We start from the raw sequence: 25,811 nt of genomic DNA on the forward strand, positions 1-25,811 counted from the left end.
TGAGAAGAAGGTATAGTCTCAGAATCCAGTGAGATGTGTCTTGTTCATGAATGATAGTGACTTTCCTTTTCCTTTCTGGAGTCAGTTTCTATTCCAGTAAAACGGGGATGAGAGGTAAACTCCATCATCTTTCAGGTCCCTTCCAGCATAGCTGGAAGCTCTGATTTTAGGGGGATAAGATAATTGTTTCGGTTGTGGTCAAATTCACTGTACTTACAATATATTCTTTAAAAACTAAATTAATACCAGTTTTATTAGGACTTACTCTGAGAATCTCCTTGAAATGCAAGGAGACATATTAAGTGTGACAAAACAAGATTCATGAGTCACCATCTGAGGACTCATCTATAATTAAGTAACTCCTGACCTTTTAGAGAGACAACATTCAACAACAAAGCAGCCCAGTGGCTTTCCTCAAACAGAAAAACACATGGTTCATCTCATGGACACATCCCATCCAAGCAGCAGAAACACTTCTGGGAACCACTCACCAGCTAGCTCACTCTCCAGTACTTCAATCTTAAAAAACAAAACCAAAGCCAAACACCACCTGCCTTATTTTTTAAAACATACCTCCTGGGCCTCTCTCTGTTCTCCCACCATTTCTTCATTATGTTACCTCTATGACGTTTAGTTTTACATGAGGGATTCCACATGAAAACCTGTCTCCCAATCCCATGTACATACAGATCACCACCCTGGAAACACTTAAACCCCTGCCAACTCCCATCAACCCAACATGCCTGCTGCTCTGCCCATGAGGACACGTGACAGCCACTAGCCCGAGTTCAGAGACAGTGATGGGGGGGGGGGGGGTTCTGCTCTGATACCCCAGACACTACTACTTATTACCACTGTGACATTGGAAGCTGATACCTTCCTACAGTGAAGACCATCTAGGAATCTACGAGGCTCCAAGGATACTTGAATGTGCAGTAGTCGGATGATTTTACATGGTCCCCTTTCAGCAGGCATAACCCAGGTAAACTGTCATGGATATCAGAGGAAACACCACTTTCAAATATTAGAACTCCTATCCAAGACAGGTTGCTTCAACTGAGGGAGAAAATTCCTACCAATGTCATGGGCATGCTTAGTAATGGCTTTAAAAATCTCATTCAGGTGGGCAACTCTTTGTTTCCATGTTTGGCCAAACTTCCTTTACTATTTCGGCAAAATGAATACACACAGCCCTGACTTTTCCAGCATCTGGGATTATGAGAATGTCCTTATGCAGACCGGCCCAGCCCTCTGAATCTTAAAAGCATTAGCTGCATTGCAAATCAGGCCCCCGACACCTTAACTCAGAGTGCCCCACAATTCAATTTTCCATATTCATTCTTTCTACAGCCTAATAACATGCTACTTCCCAAGAAGAGAGCAAACACCACTAAAAAAACCTGGGAGATCATTAGTATAAGGATCAGGATGCTAGGGGGAAAAAGCCTGTGGTCTTGGTGCTCACCCACCAAAACAGTGAAAGCCCAGCCCGGATCTATGCGCAAGGGGTGCAAGGCTGGAGATGGAGAGAGAAACGCAACAGGGAGCGCGTCAGCAAGATCTGTGCGGCAGCCGTAACCGCCCGCAGGGTTCCCGGTCACAGCTGTACCTGGCTGTCTGCAGACTCAGTGGACTCCTCAGGACTCCGCAGGGATGGGTTCGGCAGGCCCTGATCCAGCTCTAAACTCTCCACTGTGGTTTCACTTTTCCTCTTTCCTTTCTTCTTTCTCTCCACTGGGGTTGGTCCTTGCTCCTTGCTACAAGGAGAAATTCAGAATTAAAACTCTTGGGCAGTTTTTAAAACTAAGAGTTCTCACGTGATCAAAGTAATGGTATCACATAAGGATATGGTATCGCAAGGAATTCTTGTCCTAGGGGTAGGCTTTAATGGAGAATCTACAAGAGTTTCTTCCCAGAACTATACACAGAAATATGGGAAGAAATACCTACATGGCTTGATGCAGAGTTCACTTTTTTACACCCTTATCATGATTCCTGTGGCTATGATTAATGTGGTAAGAAATAAAATAATATGAACATCTTCAAAACCTCACTTTCAGTTTATATAAATGTTTTCTCTAGTAAGCTTAATTGCTAGATATTGAGATATTGAGAATCAACAATTTCAATCGCCCTTTAGGTTACATGGGAAGAGACGTGTCCTTAATCTGTCACCATCCTCTACTGAAAATGGTCTATATAAGACTTGGAGGAAGTACTAGGAAGTCAAAATTGAAAACGATACTGTCCCTGTCCTTGAGGAGGTTACGAATATGAAAATCCTACAGGCCGCCCAAAGCAATAGCTCAAGGCAGTAGCTAAAAGCCTCCTGAGAGAGGTGAAGATGGGCAAGATCCATCCATCCTGCAAGGTCCTGCTAAGATGGCAGCACCTCTAAAAAGCTTTTTCTGACCATCTTAGCTGATAAAATCTCTTTTCTATACTCCCAAACCACCTCAGCTATGCTTTGCTTAAGGTACTCAAACTCTGATCTTTCACCAAAGTTAGTTATTAACTATGATATCAGCCTCGGAACCACACAGTGCTTGAATCCTCTGTAGTTTCCATAAACATCTGCTGAGTAGATGAATATTTTATACTTCTCTGATCTCTCCTACCAGACTCCAAATTCCTAGAGGACAATATGTACTTGATTCAAGTTTGTATTCTTAGTCTTATGCCTTATACATAGTAAGTATCCAATAAATACTTATTGAAAAGATAGATGGATGCATCAATGGATGGATTAAGTCATTGGGGAGATTTGGGAGAATGCAACTGAGCAGAGATGTGCATGGAACAGTAATAATAATAGTAGCAGTACTAATAATTAGAGCTACTAGCTACATAGCAGTGATTACATGCAGGCACAACTCTCTAAGTATTTTACATGGATTATCTCCTTTAGTCTTCATATCAATCTTATCAGGCAGATAGTATTACTATCCTCATTTCATCAAGCAGCAGAGTGAGGTTCAGTTAGATTTCCAGGGTAAGATGGCTACTAAATAGTGAAGAAAGGATTTGAACCCAGGCATGCTCTTAACTACCCTGGCATTGTTAGGGAAGTGAAGAGTGTTAAGGGCACATTTAGTAAAAGACAGTCTGTATGGCTGGATGACAGGGCAAGTGAACAGAAGCACTAAATAATGGAGCTGCAAAGCAACTAGGTATGTATACCAGTCAGAGAGTTTTGACTTCATTCTGTGTGACAAGTGCCGTGATGGCAAGCCAAGGCAAGAGGGAATGAAGCCCTAGGCTAAATACAACCAATGAAAACTCAAAGGTGAAAATCATTTGAAGGATCCAGCAGAAATACAACCATTAAGTCTGAGGAAGGGACAGAATGTGGAAGATGAGGAAAGAGTCAAAATTATTGGCATTTTCTATCAGTTGGGTTATTGGAAGGTGTGGGGGAAGAGAGCTTGCCTTGTTTAGAGATGGGAGACCCAGCATGATGAACTGTTGTCAGGAACGCCAACCAGTGCTGACTGCTGAATCAGCCTGCCTCTCTCTTGAACACCCTTCACTCCTCATGGACTCCCAATCAAGTCAGCACAAACAGCCCACCCTCGTTTCTCCAGGCTGAAGACTGGCTTGCCTACTGATCAGGAAAGTTCTTTATGAAAATTATTTTGGTCCAAACTGAGGAAATGAAATTCTAGGGGTCCTGCCATTTTTAACAGGAGACTTGTACTCTCAAACACAGAGGGAAAAAGCAAATGTTCTACTTATCAGTGCAGGACAGGAGACACAGGTGAAACAGTTTAAAAACGTTCTAAGTTTTCGAAGGAATATTTATCTCATGTCATATACTCCTAAGAAAACTGTATAGCAATTTATATTCTATAAAGCACTTACGTGTTCTGTGTCTCATTTAACTGTTACGACCACAAGGCCATGAGGGAGTATCAAGGGCAGACAGATGAATCTCATGTTCCAAATGAAAAAACAGGTTTAAAAGCAGCAAAGGTCCCAAAGTCAGCAGCCGAGTAGCAGCAGAGGCCTGCACTCAGCTCATCTGACTCACAGCCTATTGTTTTTAACACCATATGTTTTCTGTCTTTTTTTAAAGCCCCGTCTCCCTTTTAATGAACGCAAAAACTTCAAATCTCCTTTAATGTTATTTGAATCTCAAAATAATGACCAAAAGAATTAACAACAAAATATTCCAATGACCCAAATACACAGAAAAAAAATCCACAAATCCATAGTCGTTGACAGTTTTTTTAAATGGATCCCTTAACAAAATAAGCCTTGTGCTATTTTAAAAAAAAGGAGGGGGGGGCGCCTGGGTGGCTCAGTCAGTTAAGCATCCAACTTTGCCTCAGGTCATGGCCTCATGGTTCTTGAGTTTGAGCCCCATTTCCGCCTCTGTGCTGACAGCTCAGAGTTTGGAGCCTGCTTTGGATTCTGTGTCTCCCTCGCTTTCTGCCCCTCCCCCACTCGCGCTCTGTCGCTCTCAAAAATAAACATTAAAGGGGTGCCTGGGTGGCTCAGTTGGTTAAGCGTCCGACTTCGGCTCAGGTCATGATCTCACAGTCCATGAGTTCAAGCCCCGCGTCGGGCTCTGTGCTGACAGCTCAGAGCCTGGAGTCTGTTTCAGATTCTGTGTCTCCCTCTCTCTCTGACCCTCCCCTAGTCACGCTCTGTCTCTCTCTGTCTCAAAATAAATGTTAAAAAATAAAAATTAAAAAAAAAAAACATTAAAAAAAAGTTTTCTCCTTAATTTTTTGGACACAGATTTAAACATAACTGATTAATATACTAAGAGTCATCATAATAATCACATGAGCAGGGCCCCATTTAATCTCCTAGAAAATCTGAAATCCTTTCTCCCCACATTTGAAATCAATTTTACCTACTAAATATAACTTCATTATATTAGAAAACTATGTCTATATGATTAATCTTACAAACACACACACTCAAAACTACTCAGCTGCATTCAAACACAAACTCATACTCAAACTAAACCAAGCTCAAGCCATAATTAAGGAAGAGAACCTCCTCAAAATATGAATCTTTACTAGAAGACTTGTATATATTTTACATCTGCCTTCCATTTTTCAGAATCACATTAAATAACAAAAGTAAGGAGGAGTCACAGTGAGGCACTTTCAAAGTCAAGCCTAGTAGGCACTACTAGGCACTAGTAGATTTTCCTAGCCAGAAACTGGGTGTAGTATGGAGTAGAGGGAACATCTTCTCAAATATATGTCCAATGACTGGTGAACCCTGCTTGCTTATTTGTGGATAAATAAGAAGATACTCTACCAAAGTGATTTTCTGTAGGTTACCTTTGGCAACACAATCAATTTCGAGTTCCAAAACTTCTTCTTGGAGCTCTTCTGATAAAGACAAGTATCAGGGAGAAAAGATTCTTTGTAAGCTTATAAATGGGATTTTCAAATAGGACACAAGAAAATATCACCTGAATTCATCCTCTAGGAAGACTACATGAAATGTGTTTTTTCCCTCTTTGGAATAACTTTTGAAAACTTTATGCTTGAGATTTTACCAAATGAAGACATTTAACCTCTAAATGGCTCTATCTATAGATGGATTTGGTCCATGAAAGCTTGTTTGCTCCCTGAAGTTCCAGGTTCTTCAAAAACAGTGGTCAAATAATATGTAAAAAAACTATGTATGATATATATACCCTTTGATCTAGCAATTCCATTTCTAGGAATACACTCCAAAGATACACCTCCAACAATATGAAAAAATATATGCATGAGGTTACTCACTGCAGCAAGTGCAAATTAATAAAAATAATGTACATGATGAAATGTGACTGAAAAAAGTAGGACAGTTACAATGGAGTACTATGTAGCTCTAAAAACCATTAAGACTCCAACTGATCAGAATATGGAATCATTTCTAAGCTACAATGCTAAGTGAAAAAGGAAAGTGCTAAAGAGTATAAATGCTACATTTTGGGGAAGAAAAAAGAGTAAGAAAACATGAATATATCTATGTATTTTTAAAGTTTATGTATTTATTTTGAGAGAGAGGGAAAGCACAAATCAGAGAGGGGCAGAGACAGACGTGTGGAGAGAGAGAATCCCAAGCTGGCTCCATGCTGTCAACACAGAGCCTGATGTGCGGCTCAAACTCACGAACCATGAGATCATGACCTGAGCCAAAATCAGATGCCCAACCAACTAAGCCACCCAGGTGCCCCTATCTATTTATATTTTTAAAAGAAACACAGGAACGATGAACCAAAAAACAATGATCATCCATAAGAGATGGTTAGATGGGATACAGGAAGTGAATGATATTTCTCAGAGAATCAATCTTTTTATAAAAATTTGACTTTTGGAAGCATGTTAAATTCTACATATTAAAAAATAAAAAAATTAAAGATGAAAACAAGCTGAAACAAATGAATCCAAGTATTTCAAACAAATAACATAACCACATTGAATGGAGGGGGAAAATCTCATTAATTATGAACACAATAGAGCTGACCCTTAAATAATACAGGTGTTAGGAGCACCAATCCCTGTTCAGTCAAAAAGGTTTGTGTAACATTTCACTCCTCAAAAACTTAACTACTAGTAGCCTACTGTTGACCAGAGAAGCCTTACTGACAACATAAACTGTGAATTAACACATATTTTGTATGTTATATGTATTATATACTACATTCTTACAATAAAGTAAGCTAGAGAAAATGTTACTAATAAAATGTTAAGGAAAATACATTTACAGTACTGCACTGTATTTATTAGAAAAAAGTCTGCATACAAGTGAACCCATGCAGTTCAAACCTGTGTCGTTCAAGGGTCAACTGTATTTGACTATGTACTCTTAGCTTTTGGAACAGTGAAAAAATCCTGAACTTTTTGGTAGGCATATGGGTGAAGCAATTTTGAAACCATTTTAGATGTGATACAGGATTAAGCAAATGAGTAAATGTGTTGACGTGATTAGCCAGGGAAGTTCTCACGGAGGAAGAGGGAAGATGTAAATATGCTGTAAAACAAGGAAGATAATATGGCATGAATCTAAACTGGAGACATCAGTGTGAACTCAGGTTTTCTAAAATAAGTATACATATATGAACACATGTATTATGAATATATGTGTATGTGCATATAGGTGTGCATACATATGTGCATGTACAGAGATGTCTATGTACACACGTGTATGTATTTTTTGCCCTGACAGCTCAAAGAGCTGAAAAGTGAAGATGCCCCATTAGCAATGTGCACACCTAGCACTCGGATCTTGGTTTCTAATACCAAAGTTCCTTAGAGAAACAGGTGATTCCAAAGCTAAGGTAGAGAAGATAAAAGATGAGCCTGAAACATCTTGCTATGTCAGAAAGTAGGGTATAGTCAAAAAAATGAAGGCAGCATGGCAAAAAGACACAGGAGTCAGCTTAAAGAGTTCTTGTTGGTTAAAACTGGGACCATCTGAACACCAAAGTAACTAAGGACAGTAATGAATTATAAGTCACTGAAAACAATAGGAATACATACCAGTAATGTTTAGATAGATAATGGATAAATGAGGGAGAAGAGGGAGTCCTTGCTTACTACAGAACCCAAATGACGAATGCAGAGGAAGTGTGGGGTTGGAAAATCATTTTATAATCACTGCAGGAAAGATGAGTACAGTCCAGGATCATCTAGGGAGAACAATGTAAAGATGAGCAGAATTTTTGCATGATCTTAAAGCGTCTCCCCACATATTGCTTATTAGTTCCAAGCGAACAAAAGCAGCAACTAGACAATGATTATGTAAGAAAATGGCCTTACTCTTAGGAAAGACACACTGGAGTATTTAGGGATCAAAAGGCAATGACATATGCACCTTATTCTCAAAAGCTTCACGAAAAAACATATATATAAATATATTTATTTTGAAATATACCTATTCCATGGCTGAAGTGGATACTGTTTGATCAGCAACTTTTTGCTGATAACCAATATGGACCCTCCTGACTATAAGAGTGGGTAGAAGGTCAGGCTGGCTATGGTATCCTATTCCTTCTACCACAGTGATTGGTCCAAAGATGGACATATGACCCAGCCAAGCCAACTTGGGAGTCCTTCAATAAAGAAGTAATAATTTCTGGCAGGAGTGCTTTGGAAAATGAATCTTTTACCTTCTAGGTCATAAGGTTGTTAAGCTGTGGGCCCATAGTTTCAGGCAGCCACAATTCAACCACGAGAAGAAAACCAGTTGCCAAGGATGAAGAGAGGTGCAGGGGAGGACTGGAGACAAAGAACATTGGTGGAATCCTCAATTATACCTCCCGGTTCTGATTCCTTAAGCTCGTGAACCCCTTTGTTACTTTTTTTTTTAACTTAAGTTAATCCAAGTTGGGTTTATGTCACTTGTAACCAAGGGAGTTCTGAATAATACAAAGGCCTAATACTCTCACCACTTAATGGCACTGGAGGCTGAATCAAAGCAATTTTATTTTTATAATCCTCTTTTCTAGCTTTCAGAGTTAAAACAAACTAAAACTTGCAAGGACAGAAAAGAAAAATGGCAGATAAGATTTTTGAGGCTCAAAGCACTTATTTTTAATAACAAAAAGCATATTTGATTTTACAATAAAACTTATATCCACTTTAGAGCTGGCCTCGCCCCGAAGTTCTCATGCTATCTTCTAAACGGCTTCATCAGCCAAGAAGATTTATACATCTTCACTTTCTAGTAGTTTGTATTAGGAAAATAGGTAATTTACGGGCCTTCCAAATAGGAAATTACATTATAATAACTATTTATAGAAAATTCCACTAAAGCCCTACACAGACAAGCCTTTCTCAAACTTTCCTCCCAGCCTCATCTTTGATCCCCAACCTCCAGGTTTCTTCACTAGAACTGAGAGTTAGAAACAGAGCGCTGGATCTGAGGATGAGGAGAAAGATCTGGGTATATGTCACAACATTGTCCTACTGTGAGCCATAGATTACTCTGCCCCCACAGATTCCAGGTATTAAAATTTTTATCTATCAAACCCCATTATTTCAAAATGACTGACTCATCATCCCATTTTTAAATTAAATCTTATAAAATATCCATCAAAGTCAGCAGGAAAAATCAGTTATTGCCACAGTGAGTTGCCATAATTCCCAAATTCAGAACTGAAAACAGCACGTGATGCTAGTTACTGCCTTCACAGACATGCACATGGCTGAGGAGTACAGCCCAGGAACCACCTCTGCTCCAGGAACAACCCTTCAGAGAAGCTTCCAGCCCAGGCCTTGCCACAGGCCCTGATCCTCTTCCCAGAAGTACAATCTGAAAACATGGACATTATGCCCAAAGAGCCCATCTGCACACTTACTTCAACTTTTATTTAATGCCCATGTTAGTTCAGTCTATACACAGAGAACCAAGTTGGGCACAGACTGTGAAGATACTGGTTAAACAAAAAATAAATACACAGAACTAATTGTTCCAATACAGATGTGGTCAGCTGTAGACAAAATGAGAAGAAAATCTACCCTGTCCTCAGTCCCTTTAACTGCATCATTAGCACCATCAAAACAATCATCCTAGTTTGTGATGTTATCCTAGTAAAAACTGAAAAAAAAAAGAAAAAGTTATATACTTATAAGATGAAAAGGCAGAGTTTCAAAAAGTAATCTTGGGGCACCCGTTAAGCATCCGACTTCAGCTCAGGTCATGATCTCTCAGTTTGTGAGTTCGAGCGCCGTGTTGGGCTCTGTACTGAGAGCTCAGAGCCTGGAGCCTGTTTCAGATTCAGTGTCTCCCTCTCTCTCTGCTCCTCCCCCGCTCATGCTCTCTCTTTCTCTCAAAAATGAAAATAAACATTAAAAAAAAATTTTAAGTAACCTTATTAAAAGTTGTAAAAGCAAATGAAAATAAAACTTCAAAAAATGTAGAAGGGTTTCAAACAAGCCATCCCTACTTGCACCAAATCCCACGTTCCAGAGTGAACTGCCTTCGAATGATACCACCCTAACTCCCATATGTTCATGCCTCTAGTTCTTTATCAACAGCAAGCAACACCTGGTGACATCCTGATATGAAAGCTGATTAATTTAGATCTAACATACCTCCCCTACTCTTTCCTCTGCTCTTTTTGTTGAATTCTTTTAGTTTAGGCAATATGTTTTAAATTTTCACTAATTGTTTCTTGTTTTCTGACTGCTCCTGTTTCCTAACTCATCCTTGTTTTGCAGACAAAATATCATCTTGAATCTGAGGATGCTAACTTAAAATCTTCACAAGTTTTTTTCCCTGGACTTCTTTCTTATGAGGACAATGGTTCTGCTCATCATTCCTTTTTCCTCTTCTTTGTTGCTCAGTTTTCCTCTGCGGTCTCACAATCTTTGGTGGATTGTTCCTATTTCAAATGAACGAGGCTGATAATACAGGTGACTGGTGAGATCATGTCTCATCCCTGAATGAGGGGCCTGGCGTAGAACTCTTGTCCCCTTTTAGGGCCTGGCAGCCCCTCCTGTCCCCTTTTAGGGTATGGACAGGGAAAGAGCAGTAGCTCCTGAGTCTCCCTTCTCATCTGTGGGAGTCTCCACTTGGGAGTCCCAGACTATCCCCAGGGCAAAGGCTTAGCATCTTTAGAGTAACTACCTGACTTCAGCCTGGAGCTGATGCCATACGACCACTCATTCTATAGGCAGTCCCTTCATCATCACATCCATTTCTGGCCTGCCTCCCGTCCCTTCTCCAAAGCTGCCAGGTCCCTTGTGAGGAAGAAGCATTTCTACCTCTGCTACAAACAGCTCCTGCATGGACTCTGAGTTGGGACTCCCCCACAGCATTTATCCACCAGTATGATACCCAAAAATTCACATCTCTCATCTTTAAGGATTTATTTCCCTCTGTCCTTCCTGTTGTTTCGTTGTTATTATTTGGTTAGGAAATGAAAATAAAAGTATGCCTGGTGGCCATCTTAAACCTAGAAGCCCAACCCCCTCTATGAATTCTCCCAGGAGCCAACACACTTCCTCTTCCCGTAAGCAGCCTGAGGTGATCTCTGAAAATTGTTTGCTATTCACTTGACCCAAAAAACCCTACAAAATCATGCAAATCAAGAGATTAAAATCTTTGTGTTCACTTTAAGAATGCAGGTGAAACTGCCCAGGCCATCCAGGGTATGCACATCTGAAAAAAGCCACAAGTATCTGAAGGATGTCACTTTACAGAAACAACGCATGCCATTCTGGCGCTATGATGGCGGAAGTGGTAGGTGTGTGCAGGCCCCAACAGTGGGGCTGGACACAGGGCTGGTGGCCCAAAAACTGCTGAATTTTTACTGCACATGCTTAAAAATGCAGAGAGTAATGCGGACATAAGGGTTTAGATGCAGATTCTCTGGCCATTGAGCGCATCCAGGAACGAAGCCTCCAAGATGTGGTACAGAATTTACAGAGCTCATGGCTGGATTAGCCTATACACGTGCTCTCCTTGCCACACTGAGATGATTCTCACTGAAAAAGAGAGCAGATTGCCCCTGAACCAGAGAGGAGGTTGCAAAGAATAAAAAGATATCCCAGAAGAAAGTGAAGAAACAAAAACTTATGGCCTGGGAATAAATTCAGCATAAAATAAATGCAAATAAAAGTAAATGCAGAAAAAAAAAAAAAAAAAAGAAACGGAAGCCCCCAAAGAACATTTATTTAAATGTCTTTTGGTCTTTTTGCTTTAAATCTTTTCTCACTATTAATTCCTTTAATACCTGGCTCAATACTCACCATGTCCAAGGGACTCCCTGGACCACAACTGAAACACTCTTAATCCGCCAAATCCTTTCAGCTATTCTGTATACAGTTATACTACATTCTTTGATTTGTTTCTTTTTACCTGTTTTTTGAACACTTGCAAGACTCTAACTCGTGATAGCACTTCAGTGATAGAGCTCAAAGATGATGTGTCTGTGACACCTTCCTTCCTCCACTATCCCACTCCCACCAAAAGTACTCACAAATAAAGCAAGGCACACAGGAGGCACTAAAAATACACTGAATAAATAAATAAGCAGGTATTCATCAAGCGTTATTATTGAGTAACTGTTTTCTTTCGGATCAGGTCAAAGTCCACTACGTACCCAACCCTAATTTACAAAGCCCCGGGGATTAGAGTAAGGGCTCCAGGTGCTCTCAGAAGAATGGGAATGGAGACCTGGTCCAAAGCCTCAGAGGTGGGTCTCTGCCATTCTCATTCACATATCCTCCCTACATCACAAAAAACCTAGCCGGTTCCAACCACAGGTCTCTACTCAGAACTCATACTTGTCTTCACATTTGTCTTCTTTCTTCTAATAATTGATCAGAATATAAAAGCAATTCCCTCAACAGAAATAATGCTGTTAATACACATTCCTAAGCCTAATAAGCCCAGCTTCAATAAAGATCTTCACTCTTAACAAAGACAGGTGATTTGACCTTCAAATAGAGAGGGAGGGCTGAGCTGACTGAATTTTACTGCCCTTTCTGCATCACAGCGTCAGCTGACTCACAGCTCACATGGTTATATAATCAGAAGATCTGGGCTTAACTTTCTAGAAGCAACCGTCAAAGAAGAAAATCAGAAAAGGCAAAACCTTTCTTCCAGGGTGTTACTAAACTTACTGGATTTGGGAGAAAAACATTCTGCTCTGTTGGCTCTTGACAAGCCAAAACAAATGGGGGTAAAATCTCCGGCCCGAAACCTGGGGTTTGTTTTGGGGGAAAAAACAAAAAACAAAACAACTCCTACCAACAAGCAATTCTCAGACACCAGCAGGGTGTCGGAGAATTCAACTCAATTCTTACACTGTCTACCTGGAATGGCACCAGATTCCACAGGTCCAGAGTTCAGCACCACAACACTGCACCCACCTACCCACCCACTTCAGACACCAGTCACAAGCCCAGGTTTCCTGCTCTCCTGACCAACCACTATATACTGGAGGGTGCAATGACCCCCTCCTCAGGTTTGATGTCTTTGCTAGAGAGGCTCACAGAACTCAGGGAAACACTTCCGTTTACCAGTCTATTAAAGGATACGACAAAAGATACAGAGGAATAGCCAGAGGAGGAGATACACAGGGCCAAGTCTGGGAGGATTCTGAGCACAGGAGCTGAGGAGCTGAGGTGCGGAGCTGAGGTGTGCCAGGCATGTGGATGTGTTCACTCACCTGAAAGCTCCCCACACCCCCTACTATTGGGATTTTTTTAATGAAGGCTTCCTCACATAGGCATGATCAATTATTAACCCCGCCTCCAGCCCCTCTCCCCTCTCTGGATAATGAGGGGTGGGACTGAAAACTCCAAGCTTCTACTCCTGCTTGGTCTTTCTGGTGATCAGCCCCCACCCAGGAGCCCACCCAGAGTCATCTCACTAGAACAAAAGATGCTCCTAGTGTTCCTATCACTTAGGAATTTACAAGGGTATGGGTGCCCTGTGTCAGGAACAGGATCAGAGACAAGAATCCGAACAAGGGATGCTACAAGTGTTCTTACCACTTGGACGATTACAACAGTTTCAGGAGCCCTGTGTCATAGTTGCATCAAAGACAAAATACTAGGATGAGAGAAGGCAAGTATTCTTATCACTCAGGAAAGTACAAGGGTCTCAGGAGCTCTGTGCCAGCAACCAGGGCAGAAACCGATACATGTATTTCTTATTACTTCGTAGGGCTAATCACACTATCCATCTCTTTTCCTCTTTTTGGTTTTCCATTCCTAACAGATGTTAAATTAAAAAAAATGTAAATATGCTCCAGGGCGCCTGGGTGGTTCAGTCGGTTAAGCGTCCAACTTTGGCTCAGGTCATGATCTCGCAGTTCATGAATTCGAGCCCCGCGATGGGCTCCATGCTGACAATGCTTGGGATTCTATCTCCTTCTAGCTCTGCCCCTCCCCCACTCATGCGCACACATGCGTGCACTCTCTCTCTCTCAAAATAAACAAATAAACTTTTAAAAAATGAAAATATGCTCCATTTTCCCAGGAATCTCTCAACTGTGTCTCAAAGGATGTTCTAAGAACCAAGCACACTCTAATTATCTGGCAGGCTTTTCGATTACAGATTCCTGGGTCCACCTCAGACCTAATAAATCAACCTCTCTGGGGATGTGGTCTGGGAATCTACTTTTCTAACAAGCTGTCCAGGTGATTCCTTTGGCACAGCAAAGGCTGAGCATCAGAGATCCAAGTAGATGCTCCTCCACTTAGACCAGCTTGCTGGTTAGTTTCTTGACTTTCAAGAGAGAATATAAACCATCCTGACATGTGTAGAAATTCCAAAGCTTATGCTCTGCCTTCAACCAACAAAATGAATACCAACACTTAAAAAGACTCTAGCTTACAACAGCAACCTCCAGCTCAATCAAAATGCCTAGCTTATGATTTAAGAGAGTGCAGCCTAAAGGGCTATCGACCTACTATTCAGGCACTCCTCCCTAGACACGAAGTAAGAACACCAGACAGCTTCACACACACTGGAATGGGTCGTCTTTCCTGCTCACTGAGCCGTGCTTTAATGCCATGAAGCTTTTACTAAAGGCTATTTCAAGAAAGAGAAATATGAAATTCAAAGGCACACAGAAGCACTGGAGCCCAAAACTGTTGTTGAGGACAGTATCCATTACATCATGTAATGTTTCTCAGTGAGAAATTTCTTTGGCCTCCCTAAGGAACTGCCATGGTGCTTTTCTAATACCAAAGTATTTTCCCAAAGCACTATCAACATCATATGATGCCCCAGGATCTGACCTGACACTTGCCTACCTTTCTGATCCCTTTGCTGCAGCTATACAGGCCCTGTGTGTCTACCTATGTATAGGTCTGTGTATATGTTTGTATGTACACACACATGTGTATCTTTGTCTGTGTGTCTTCTTATGCCAGTGGTCCCTTCCTCTTTGGGAAAAGGGGTTGTAACTAAAAAACAGTAAAAGTAAATAATCTATACTAAGTGGAATTTAAATTTCAGAGTCAGGGAAACAACAGCCTAACTTGGCTTCCTGGAAGAGCTTTCTTGCTTAAGTTTTATACAATAAAGAAGTGAATTGTGCTCACTCTCCAATATAATTTGAAGGGAAAGGAAGAGATGGTCGTTCAAAAAAAAAAAAAAAGCTTCTTGCCTCTCTTACTTGGGCATGTCAGACTTTTATCCCCTATTCAGTAAATGAATATTCATCACTATTGATGTCATCCTTGAAAAGGAAAATCTGTTAGACGATCACTTGTTTAAAACAGGAAACATGTCCAGTTATCTACTTGCTGGCTCAAGTGCAAGAGAAACTGCACAGGGAAAAGCTGGAGCCACTTTAGTCTTTAGAGGATTAGAGGGCATTGTGCAGTGTGCAAAATGAAATTCTACAGAAGGGCCGTGTCCTACAAATAAAAAACCAATTTCTCTGACACTGGAATCTCCCCACTGCTTTCCATTCCCGACATCCCCTTGTGAGGCATAAATAGGTGCAGAGCTGAAGGAGAAAAAAGTGGGAGCCCAGAGTCAAATCCTAACAGTGCTGCTCATTAGCTCTGTGCCTTAGACAAGTTTCTTTTAAGATGTTCATTTCTTGGGGTGCCTGGGTGGCTCAGTTGGTTGAGCATCCAGCTCTTGATTTCGGCTCAGGTCATGATCCCAAGATTGCAGGATCAAGCCCTGAATCGGGCTCTGAGCTAAGTGTGGAGCCTGCTTGAGGTTCTCTCCCCTTCTCTCTCTGCCCCTCTCCCTGCTTGTGCTAAGAAAATAAAATAAAAAAATAAGAGGCACGTGGGTAGCTTAGTCGGTTAAGCGTCCAACTTCAGCTCAGGTCATGATCTCACAGGTTTGTGGGATTGAGCCCCACATGGGGCTCTGTGCTGACAGCTCTGGGCCTGGAGCCTGCTTCCGGTTCTGTGTCTCCCTCTCTCTCTGCCCCTCCCCTGCTCATGCTCTGTCTCTGTCTCTCAGAAATGACTAAGTGTTAAAAATATTTTTTTAATAAAAATAAATTAAAAAATAAAATGTTCACTTCTTTAGTTAAAATTGAGACACCACCTACAATTATTTAACAATGAGAGTTATATCTTATATGGTCTTATTTACAGGAAGAGCTCTATTTGTTCTAGGAAAACAAATTAAATACATAAATAGAATATATATGTGTTATATGTAGTTTATAAATATGCAAAGTATATGTTACATATATAATATATAAATATATAAACTCAATGTGTCCAACAACCTGATAAACCTCTAGTGACTGACTCCTGAGAGCATAAAAGACACAAAGTATAGTGGCCCTGACCCTAGGCATTTAACTGATGCTGATGAGACAAGTCATACACACAGGACGATGACAATTTCTAATCGAGAGGCACCTTCCAAGAGGGAAATGTACAAGACTGGGGAGCAGAGGTCCGAATTTATGACACACCCTTGTAAGCAAGACACTTCTCAGTGAGTCCCCCCTTTCCCCGGCTGCAGTACAACAGGTTAGACTAGCTCTCCTTTAGTTTTCCCAGGAGTAAAAGTCTCTGATTTACAATGGGGAGCAAGGCTCCAAGTGCTATGGAAGAAGGGACACGCCAGCACACTGGTCTGGGGAAGCTCTTGGGAGAACTGGGACTTGCATTCAGACCTGGAAATGGAAAGGACTTGGGATACTGGGAGAAACACAGGGGCAAAATGTTGGGAGAACCAGCCAGAGCAACCCAGGAGAAACAAGTCAAGTGTCTTTAAGGGCCAGGAAGAACAGTCTAGCTAGTGAGGTCTGTTGTCAGAGAAGTGAGGGAGGGGTCAGACCCCAAAGGGTTTGAATAACAGAAAAAGGAGTCTGGATTCTGTCCTGGAAGCAGTAGGAGCAATCAGAAGTTTCAAAAGTTAGAGGATATGAGGATATCCCATTTCCCAGTGCCCACGTTTTACTCCCAAGGAAGGACTATTACTGGCAACATATTTTCAACCCTTCTTCAAACTCCTCCCACTTCTCTGATCAGGGACCCGACTGGAGAGACTGGGAAAGGGCACAGAGCATACCTGCCCCAGCACATGCTCCAGGCTTCAGTGCCTGTAGTTCTGGTGGAAAAACTCAACCAAAGGGAGGAAAAAGCAGCTCACGTCCAGCCACAGCTGGTGGAGGTTCTTCAATCCAGTTTACAGTTAAGAAAGCTGATCACCACACCTCCATCTCTGCTGACTACTTCCAAACTGATTTGGAAGGAAGAGAGAGGATGAAGGCATTTGATTCACCACCTTTTCCAACTAAAAACAGAAATAAGATTACAGCAAGTACTTCAGAAAGATGAGCCAGGTGGAAGCTGGCAAGAGGGACTGAAGGCAGAAAAGGCTGGGAGCCCTCAAATTAACTGTGGAGCTCCTACGATAATCCAAGCATTCAGTGAATGATTTGCAACCACCAAGTATGATCCAGGGCTAATCAAAACATGTACTTGAGCCAATCTGCAAGAGAATAAATCAAAGAGCACAAAAAAACTGAGAATTGCCAACATAATTTTTTAATTAATGTCCTTTCATAATTAAAACTGCTTCTGTTGACTAGTGGGATCTTTAATTTCTTTAATTAAAGGAACCAAAGCAATGAATACAAAAAGAACAAGAAATGAAAGGCTCACCAGTACAGAATCCTACCAAGCTACATAAGGATTCTCTATTACAAGTCAGTCTTACACAGGTCCCCAAATCAAAAGAAACCCTCATGTAACTTGCCCACACTGCTGAGAGGTAACCAGCTCTATCAACATCCTCGCAAAGGGTGTCTTCTGATGTCAGAAGTTAGCAGCCCCTGAAAAGACTACCAAGCACTTCTCCACGTCACTTATAATTGATCACAATCAGGTTCCCTTAGTATTGCTACACACATATAGGACACCCAAACTTCTTTTGTGAAATGCCTCTTATGGCCCCCAAATGGAATTTACAGCAACGTCTATATACTTATTCCCTTGTTTCACAGCCCACACAGAAGTCCTTTAAGCAGTAAGTACCAGAGACCAGAGCTAGTGAGCTCAGATACCTATGGCGTTCTACGGCCTTCTACAAACCAACCAGAGTCCTCAGCAAAGCTGTGAGAACCCTCCTCCAGTTACCCCAATTCTAAGGACTCAGGGACTCCTCTTTGTTCTCTAAGCCACCCCACTAGCTCACATCTGATTCTCCCTCACATGTGCTAGCTCCCTGAAGAACCCCTTCTGCTTCTCCCAAGCAACTTGCAGATGAAAATTATGGCAGAAGACAGAGACTCACTATGCTACCTCACACACGCATCAGAGATCAGAGCATGCTCACTGGGTTCACTGAGAAACAGCCCATAAGTTTCCCTTTGTGAGAATCCTGATTTTTACATGCCTCTCTTGACCTTCTGTAAGGTACTTTAGGTCCACTGTCTGTAAACTACATTCCCAGGATCCCCCTCAAGCCTTTCCCATGGACAAAAGATAAAACCCCCTGTGGGGCAGAAGGGAATGAATATTATAAGGCAGTTTGCACTTGGATTATGAAATTAACCATCTGCTCCCAACAAACTGTCCTTCTGAAAATTAACTGAACCATATAGTAAATTCCTTGTCGCAGCACAAATCACCCAAAATGCTTTCTTCTCTTTAAAGCTTACTTCCTAAATGCCTGACCCCACACGGGTCTGATGGTCTAATTCCTTTATGTGAGTGTTCATACCAGTCTCTGTGCTTTTATGGGTGCTCCTGGTCTACATCCTGCCACTGCACTTAGGTTTTAGAAACTTAAATTCCTTAAATTCCTTTTAAGTATATAGAGATTATGTATTTTTTGTTTCACATTTCCTCAGAAAGCTTAAATATAATGTTCTCCACAAAGAATTTAGAAAGAGACAAGATGAAAACCATTCCATTTGTATACAGGTGACCAATACGGAGTGAAGAGTACATCTGGATCCTGATGGGATCTCTAACCAGGACCCTGACCACCCACCCTGCAGTGAATGTGTACCCACACTCTCCGATCCCTCTACAGTCACTGTGGTCTCCACTAGTCTCTTTCACTCCTCATTTCCCAAGCACCTGTTGACGCATCAGGCACTGTGTTAGACACAGAGGGAGAGAAATGGACCAGGAGCAGTCCCACACTAGAGAGCTTGTGGCTGCAGGAGGCTGAGCAGGTGTTCCCTGTCTGTGCACAGCTCTCCCGGACTGCCCGCACACGAATTCTCAGGTCCGGGCACCTCCTACCAGCTGCCCCTCTGCCACTCCACACTGCTGCCGTTCCCCAAACCGCTGCCAGCCCTGCGTCACACCTCTGACGTCCCTTCCCTTACACCCTTTGTGTGTGACAGTATTTTAATTCTTCTTAATCCAAAAGGAATGGCCAGAAATTGCAGGGCTAGTATTAAGGTTATCTTTCTCTCTTAGGAGGGGAGAGTAGCTCATTTTGGATGAGAGCGGTAAAGTTATGTCTGAGGGCTAGAGGAAGGCCCAAAGCAAACCTTTGTGTGCAGGCAGAGCCAAGTGCTCCACGTGGGCAGAAAGGGACACGCACCTGGCTTTCTTGGACTTCGTCCTGGCTGTAGAGTCCACGCCACTCCTCTTCTCTTTGGCCTCCTTGGTACCCGAGGCCTCCCGGGGCTTCCGTGCTTTCTTGACTCCATCCTTCTGCTTGGGCTCCTTGGGCTCCTTGGCCCTCTTGGGCTCCTTGGCCTTCCGGGCTTCCTTTGGCTCTCTAGGCTCTCGCTTCCTCTTTGGCTTGGGCTCCCTGTCCTTGCTTCCCTTCGCTGCCCCCTCTTGCTCTCCTGGGTCCTTTTTCTTCCTTTTCTTCTTTACTCCGGTGCCTCCTCCTCCACTGTCCTCCATCCCATTATGGGACGTCATTTTCCTAGGAAAAAGGGTCTCAGCTTCCTCTTCAGCAGCATACAGGTCCTTCTGAGGCAGACAGTGACTGGCAACATCTTCGATCTTCTCTTCCTGATCAGTGCCATGGTCAAACGGGGAGGGGGATTTGTAGTCAAAATTGACAGAGGCATCAGACATTGGAGAGTGATTCAGAACTTTTAAACTTGACAACTGTGAAAGAGAGAAACAAGCTTATTAGTTTCCCAATGCATGCTTCATACGAAAGAGCATTATGAAGTTTCAATGCATGGATCTGTTCAACATTTACTGAATTCCTATCACGTGCTAGCTCCTCATGTGCCAGGTCTTGGGGAGACAGTGGCAACCAGGACATACTTTGTGTCTGCCTTTGCCCTTGTGGAGCCACACCAAGCCACCGTTACCATATACAAAAATTGCATGTGAAAAAACAACTCTCAAGGAGTTGTTATGTGCTAAAATCTGAGCCCCATGTCTAGTACAGGCAACAACAGTGGTGTCCCCACAAAATACCTCTAGATCCTAGGCACACAGTTCTTACCCAGAATGGCATTTCTCATGCTGATACACAAAAGTTCTGTTCAAATATGCTCCTAAATAAAAGTGGCATCACTGGATGACAAGGATGCAGGGACAATCTCAGTGTGCTGCTTTATCTCCCCACATCTTTGCTCTCCTGTATCTTCAGGCAGCACCAACAATCAGCTGGTTTGACTTTCTTTAGGGGTACCTGGGTGGCTCAGTCGGTTGGGCGTCAGACTTTGGCTCAGGTCATGATCTCATGGCTCATGAGTTCGAGCCCCATGTTGGGCTCTGCGATGACAGCCTGGAGCCTGCTTCAGATTCTGTGTCTCCTTCTTTCTCTGCCCCTTCCCTGCTCGCTGTATGTCTCTCTCTCTCTCTCTCTCAAAAATGAATAAAAAACATTTTTTAAATTTTTTAAAAATTCTAAAACTACATCTTTTATTTTTAACTAAAGGTGCTGTTCCTCTGCATGATCATCTAAGCCTCCAGACTCAGCACCAAATAACCTTTGGCCACTTACAAAAAAACAACTGCCCCTACAGGGGAAAGCTTTATTATGATAGATGCCATTAAGAAAGATGGGGCGCCTGGGTGGCGCAGTCGGTTAAGCGTCCGACTTCAGCCAGGTCATGATCTCGCGGTCCGTGAGTTCGAGCCCCGCGTCAGGCTCTGGGCTGATGGCTCAGAGCCTGGAGCCTGTTTCCGATTCTGTGTCTCCCTCTCTCTCTGCCCCTCCCCTGTTCATGCTCTGTCTCTCTCTGTCGCAAAAATAAATAAACGTTGAAAAAAAAATTAAAAAAAAAAAAAAAAAAAGAATGTGTCACAGATGCTGAAGGCATCTTCCTAAAAAAGGAAGTTCTGAAGCTGTTTTTGAGCACCATTAAAGGTACAGCTTCCCCGAGGTGACCACTTTCAGGAAACATCCCTTTGGAAGTAGAAGTCACATCTCATACTTTCAGGTCTGGTATCACAGTACATCTGTCATTTCGTAACCAAGCTAAGGCTGGCAATAATCTGATACTGTGGGTGCTGGTTTCAGGAACAGCACCCTTCTGGGTCAGGAACAAAGAAATAACTCAAGGAGAGCCTGGGAGGGACAAGCAGGCTTTCCAGGAAGCCAACTACAATCGTCTTTGCATGATGGCTTAGGAACAGCATCATTTGTGAATAGTCTGCTCCCCTAACAAGAGGCCTGGCGTGTGCTGAAGGGCACAGACACTTGCCTAGGTGGTGTGGCTTCCTTCCAGTGTTCTGGTTACCTGATCTGTGCTCAGACTTCCTGGCCCACCCTAGGAGTGATGGAGTGCAAAATTCAGCTGCATGGTCCCCCTTCTGTGCCTTCCAGCTCCCTACCCTAGGCCAATACTCCCAAACATAACACTGAGAATCTCAGGAGAAAAAGATGAAAGAAAAGAAGAATTTTTTTGTATCTTTATCATAAATAAAGTCCAGCCTCATAAACAAGCCTAAATCCAGAAACAACTGGTCATTCTGGCAGCATTCACTATGAAAGAAAAGAAAAGAAAAGAAAAGAAAAGAAAAGAAAAGAAAAGAAAAGAAAAGAAAAGAAAAGAAAAGAAAGAAAAGAAAAGAAAAGAAAAGAAAAGAAAAGAAAAGAAAAGAAAAGAAAAGAAAAGAAAATTCAGTTTGACTACCTCACTGCTGATTCAGTTCTTAGGATGGCTTGGAAAAAGGAGAAGCTAAGCAAACTTAAAAGGAATTTAAAATCAAATACAAGAAAGTGCTCAAGATGGTAAATTTTTTTACATGTAAATGGTTATATTTTTTTTTACCAAAATAAAAAGGAAACAAAAGAAGAGAAAAAGAAAAAACAAGGCAACAAGAACCTCAGAGGTGCATAATAGGCACCTAATTAAAGCTCAGATCTTAAGAGTACACTGCCGTCCCTGGGATGTTACTGAATTCTGTGCCAGGGACACCTGACCCTCAGGACACAAGTATTTGCTTCACATGCAAGGGTGGACACACTAAAAAAGCAAGAGATACAGGTTAGTTTATTAAAGAGGTTTTCAAAGACAACACATTAAAGTCCTAATTCCACCAAGGCAACACTCTGTAGATAAAAGTGGGACACTCTTTTCAACTCATACCTCATCTCAAGGTCTATCTTTTGAAGGCTAGGGCCCTCCAAAGCTGAGGCGGATGGAGATAGGTTGTAGAAACTGGACATTCAATCATTAGTCAAGAACAATAGCAACAGCTAACATTTATGGGACACAAATCATAAGGATCTACCTGGAATTATGCAAAGCACGTTCCATGATATCTCCCATCTTTACAAAAATCCTAAAAGGTTAGTGTAAAGATACCTATTTTGTGTACGAAGAAACAGAAGATTACTGATGTTAGATGAGGTACTCACACACATATACCTAGTAAGTGGAGGAACTTGGACCTGGACCTTCTGCCCAAAAGCTAACACTCATTTCACTGAGCATTTTATGACCTACATCCCGAGAAACCATTAATGACTGCTAGGCCATCAGACCAGTATGATTAGACTTGGTGAGAAATGTTAAATATAAAGACCTATACAACCAGTTGGGGAAAAGTTCAGGTAGTTCTTTAGAAACATAAACATGCAAATACCTGTCATTGCAGCAATTCCACTCTGAGGAATCACAAATAGTCATCTACTCTACCCCTCATTTTATAGATAAGGTAATTGGGTCAGAGAGATGAAGCAACTTGTCAAAAGGTTATATTCCAGGGAGTGGCAGAGCTGGACATCCTATAGGAAGTAGGGATTCCCAAGAAATGCAGCACAGTGAAGTCAATGTTTCCAAAAAGTTAGAAGTATCCCAAAAAACAGATTATCAGTATTAAAAAAATATAAAATTATAATCTCCAAAGTCAGTAATACACCAGGAATATTTTTATTTTTCAAGGCACCTTGTTGGGGGCTTGGAAAAGATGTCTGTTGAGAATTTAAAAAATATGACAAAAAATATTTTTCATTTGTCTCAAGGTCAGTGGAGAAAAGACAAAGAGCCTTAATAAATTGTTTCAGTTTCTACCAAGAAGGACATTAAATCACCACTTCAAAAATGGCCCCAAAGGGAATGGATTGGAGATGATGGACCACGACACCACCAATAATTTACATTATATTGACAATTTACTAAATAGAGATAAGCACCTAGAACATAAAATGAAATGGAGAGGAAAACTGATAAAAAAAAAAGACATCCAACAATGCTAGCTCATAAACCACACCGTTAGCAATAAAACCCACTTCGCTGATTCAAAATTAGCAACCTAGGATATTCCTGGAAAAGACACTTAAACATATGAATCCAGATAAACTAGATTTGGGTCAACTGTAAAGGATTTAAGAACCAATGGAGATATTATGGCCTAGGTCAATGGTTCCCAAACAGATTTAAGGACAAACCTGTGTTATTTCCCCAAGAATCACTGAAGTACTTGAAAGTCAATAGACTTTAATTAAGAAAATCATCCATGGTACAACACAGATAGACCTTGAAAACATTATGCTAAGTGAAAGAAGCCAGGTACAAAAGACTACATATTGTACAATTCCATTTATATGAAATGCCCAGAATAGGCATATCCACAGAGACAAGAAGTAAATTAGTGGTTGCTAGGGCCTGGGGGAAGAGGAAATAAGGAGTGTCTGCTAACATGCATATGGTTTCTTCTGGGGGTGATGAAAATGTTCTGGCATCAGATAGTGGTGATCTTTCCACAATCTTGGGACTACACTAAAAACCAGTGAGTTGCACAATTTAAAAGTATAGTAGAATTTACAGTATGTGAATTACATCTCAATTTTTAAAAATCCAATATAAGAATATAACGAAAATGGTCCGCTCATATGTTGCTGACAGCTGCATCAAGTATTAAAAAGCCTTTTTTGCAGGGGCATGTGTTAACAATATTAAAATTTTAATTATGGATATGCTTTTAAACTGAGCAATTTCTCTTTTACAACATAAATTAAGGAAATATTTAGATACTCCAAAGACAGAATATCTGATGCAGAACTTTTAATAAAGGAAAAAACTATAAATAACCTATTGGTCAATCTTTAGTAAAATGTTTAAATTAATAGCATATCCATTATATGGAACAGTATTATGCAGCCATTGTGACATTATTGTATTATATATTATTAATTACAAAGTTTTAGTTGACATAAAAAAAGTCCACATGTTGGAAAGTGGGCAAAAAAAAATCTATGATCTAATCCCATTTTTATTGTTTAAAAAAAATTTTTTTTTAAGAGAGAGAGAGAGAGCACACAAGCAGGAAAGGGCAGAGAGAGAGGGGGACAGAGAATTTGAAGCAGACTCTTTGCTGACAGCACAAAGCCTATGTGGGGCTCAAACCCATGAACCGTGAGATCATGACCTGAGCCAAAGTCGGACTCTCAACCGAATGAGCCATCCAGGCGCCCTCTCTGGTTTATTTTTTAAAAACGCTATTTATCAACACCAGTTTTTTAAAATAAATTTAGGGGGGCGCCTGGGTGGCGCAGTCGGTTAAGCGTCCGACTTCAGCCAGGTCACGATCTCGCAGTCCGTGAGTTCGAGCCCCGCGTCGGGCTCTGGGCTGATGGCTCAGAGCCTGGAGCCTGTTTCCGATTCTGTGTCTCCCTCTCTCTCTGCCCCTCCCCCATTCATGCTCTGTCTCTCTCTGTCCCAAAAATAAATAAACGTTGAAAAATAAATTTAGGACATGTATCAGATATTAACCATCATTATGTCTGGGTGACAAGACTGTAGGTAACATTCCCTTCTTTTTTTCTTTCCTGAGAGTTTTTGTTTCTATCTGTCTCCCATAACTAGAATGTAAGCATCATGAGGCAGTGACTGCAGATTCCCCACTATCTTTATGGCTTACAGTAAATCTCAATCATATGATTACTGGATGAAATGAGTGTTTTCAATTTGAAAAACAAAGGAGAAGTCTACAAAATTGTGCATGTAAACAAAATGAAAACAACAAATTCCTGTGTATAGAAGAACGAATGGAAGAAAATCAACAAAAAGTGAATAGTATTCATTTAAGGCTGTGGAAATTTGGTTGTTTAATTTTTCTAAACAAACAGTAACAAGGATATTACTTTCACAATACTTGTAATAAAAATATCTTTAAAAATTTTTTATGTTTATTTTTGAGAGAGAGAAAGAGAGAGAGAGAGCAAGCATGAGCGGGGAAGGAGCAGAGACACAGGGAGACACACAATCTGAAGCAGGCTCCAGGCTCTGAGCCTGACATGGGGGCTTGAACTCAGGAACCAAGAGATCATGACCTGATCCGAAGTGGGACACTAAACCGACTGAGCCACCCAGGCGCCCCAAAATATTTTCACAGGTATATAATAGAAAAATTTTAAATACTTTAATAATGAACAGGAAAGGCTGTTTTGCCAGACAATTTACACTGTTCCAAATTATCACGATTCAGGAATCAAAGGCAGAATATGGGAGGCGCTGGCACTGTGACCAC

At 41.4% G+C, this 25,811-nt stretch overlaps 1 protein-coding gene across 5 annotated transcripts in view; it reads right to left on the reverse strand.

Annotated features, from left to right (window-relative positions):
* Positions 1–25,811, reverse strand: part of CHD6 (chromodomain helicase DNA binding protein 6) — a 206,738-nt gene that overhangs the window by 117,358 nt on the left and 63,569 nt on the right. For all 5 annotated transcript variants that reach the window (XM_086702220.1, XM_086702221.1, XM_086702217.1 and 2 more), the window contains 2 exons: positions 19,462–19,982; positions 1,610–1,757 (listed from right to left, as the gene is read on the reverse strand). In XM_086702220.1, coding sequence (XP_086558346.1) covers positions 1,610–1,757; positions 19,462–19,982 — 669 coding nt within the window. The remainder of the gene's footprint in view (positions 1–1,609; positions 1,758–19,461; positions 19,983–25,811) is intronic.

Source organism: Puma concolor, chromosome A3, assembly GCF_028749965.1.
Source record: "Puma concolor isolate L17-30 chromosome A3, mPumCon1.1.hap2, whole genome shotgun sequence".
Lineage (NCBI taxonomy): Eukaryota > Metazoa > Chordata > Mammalia > Carnivora > Felidae > Puma > Puma concolor.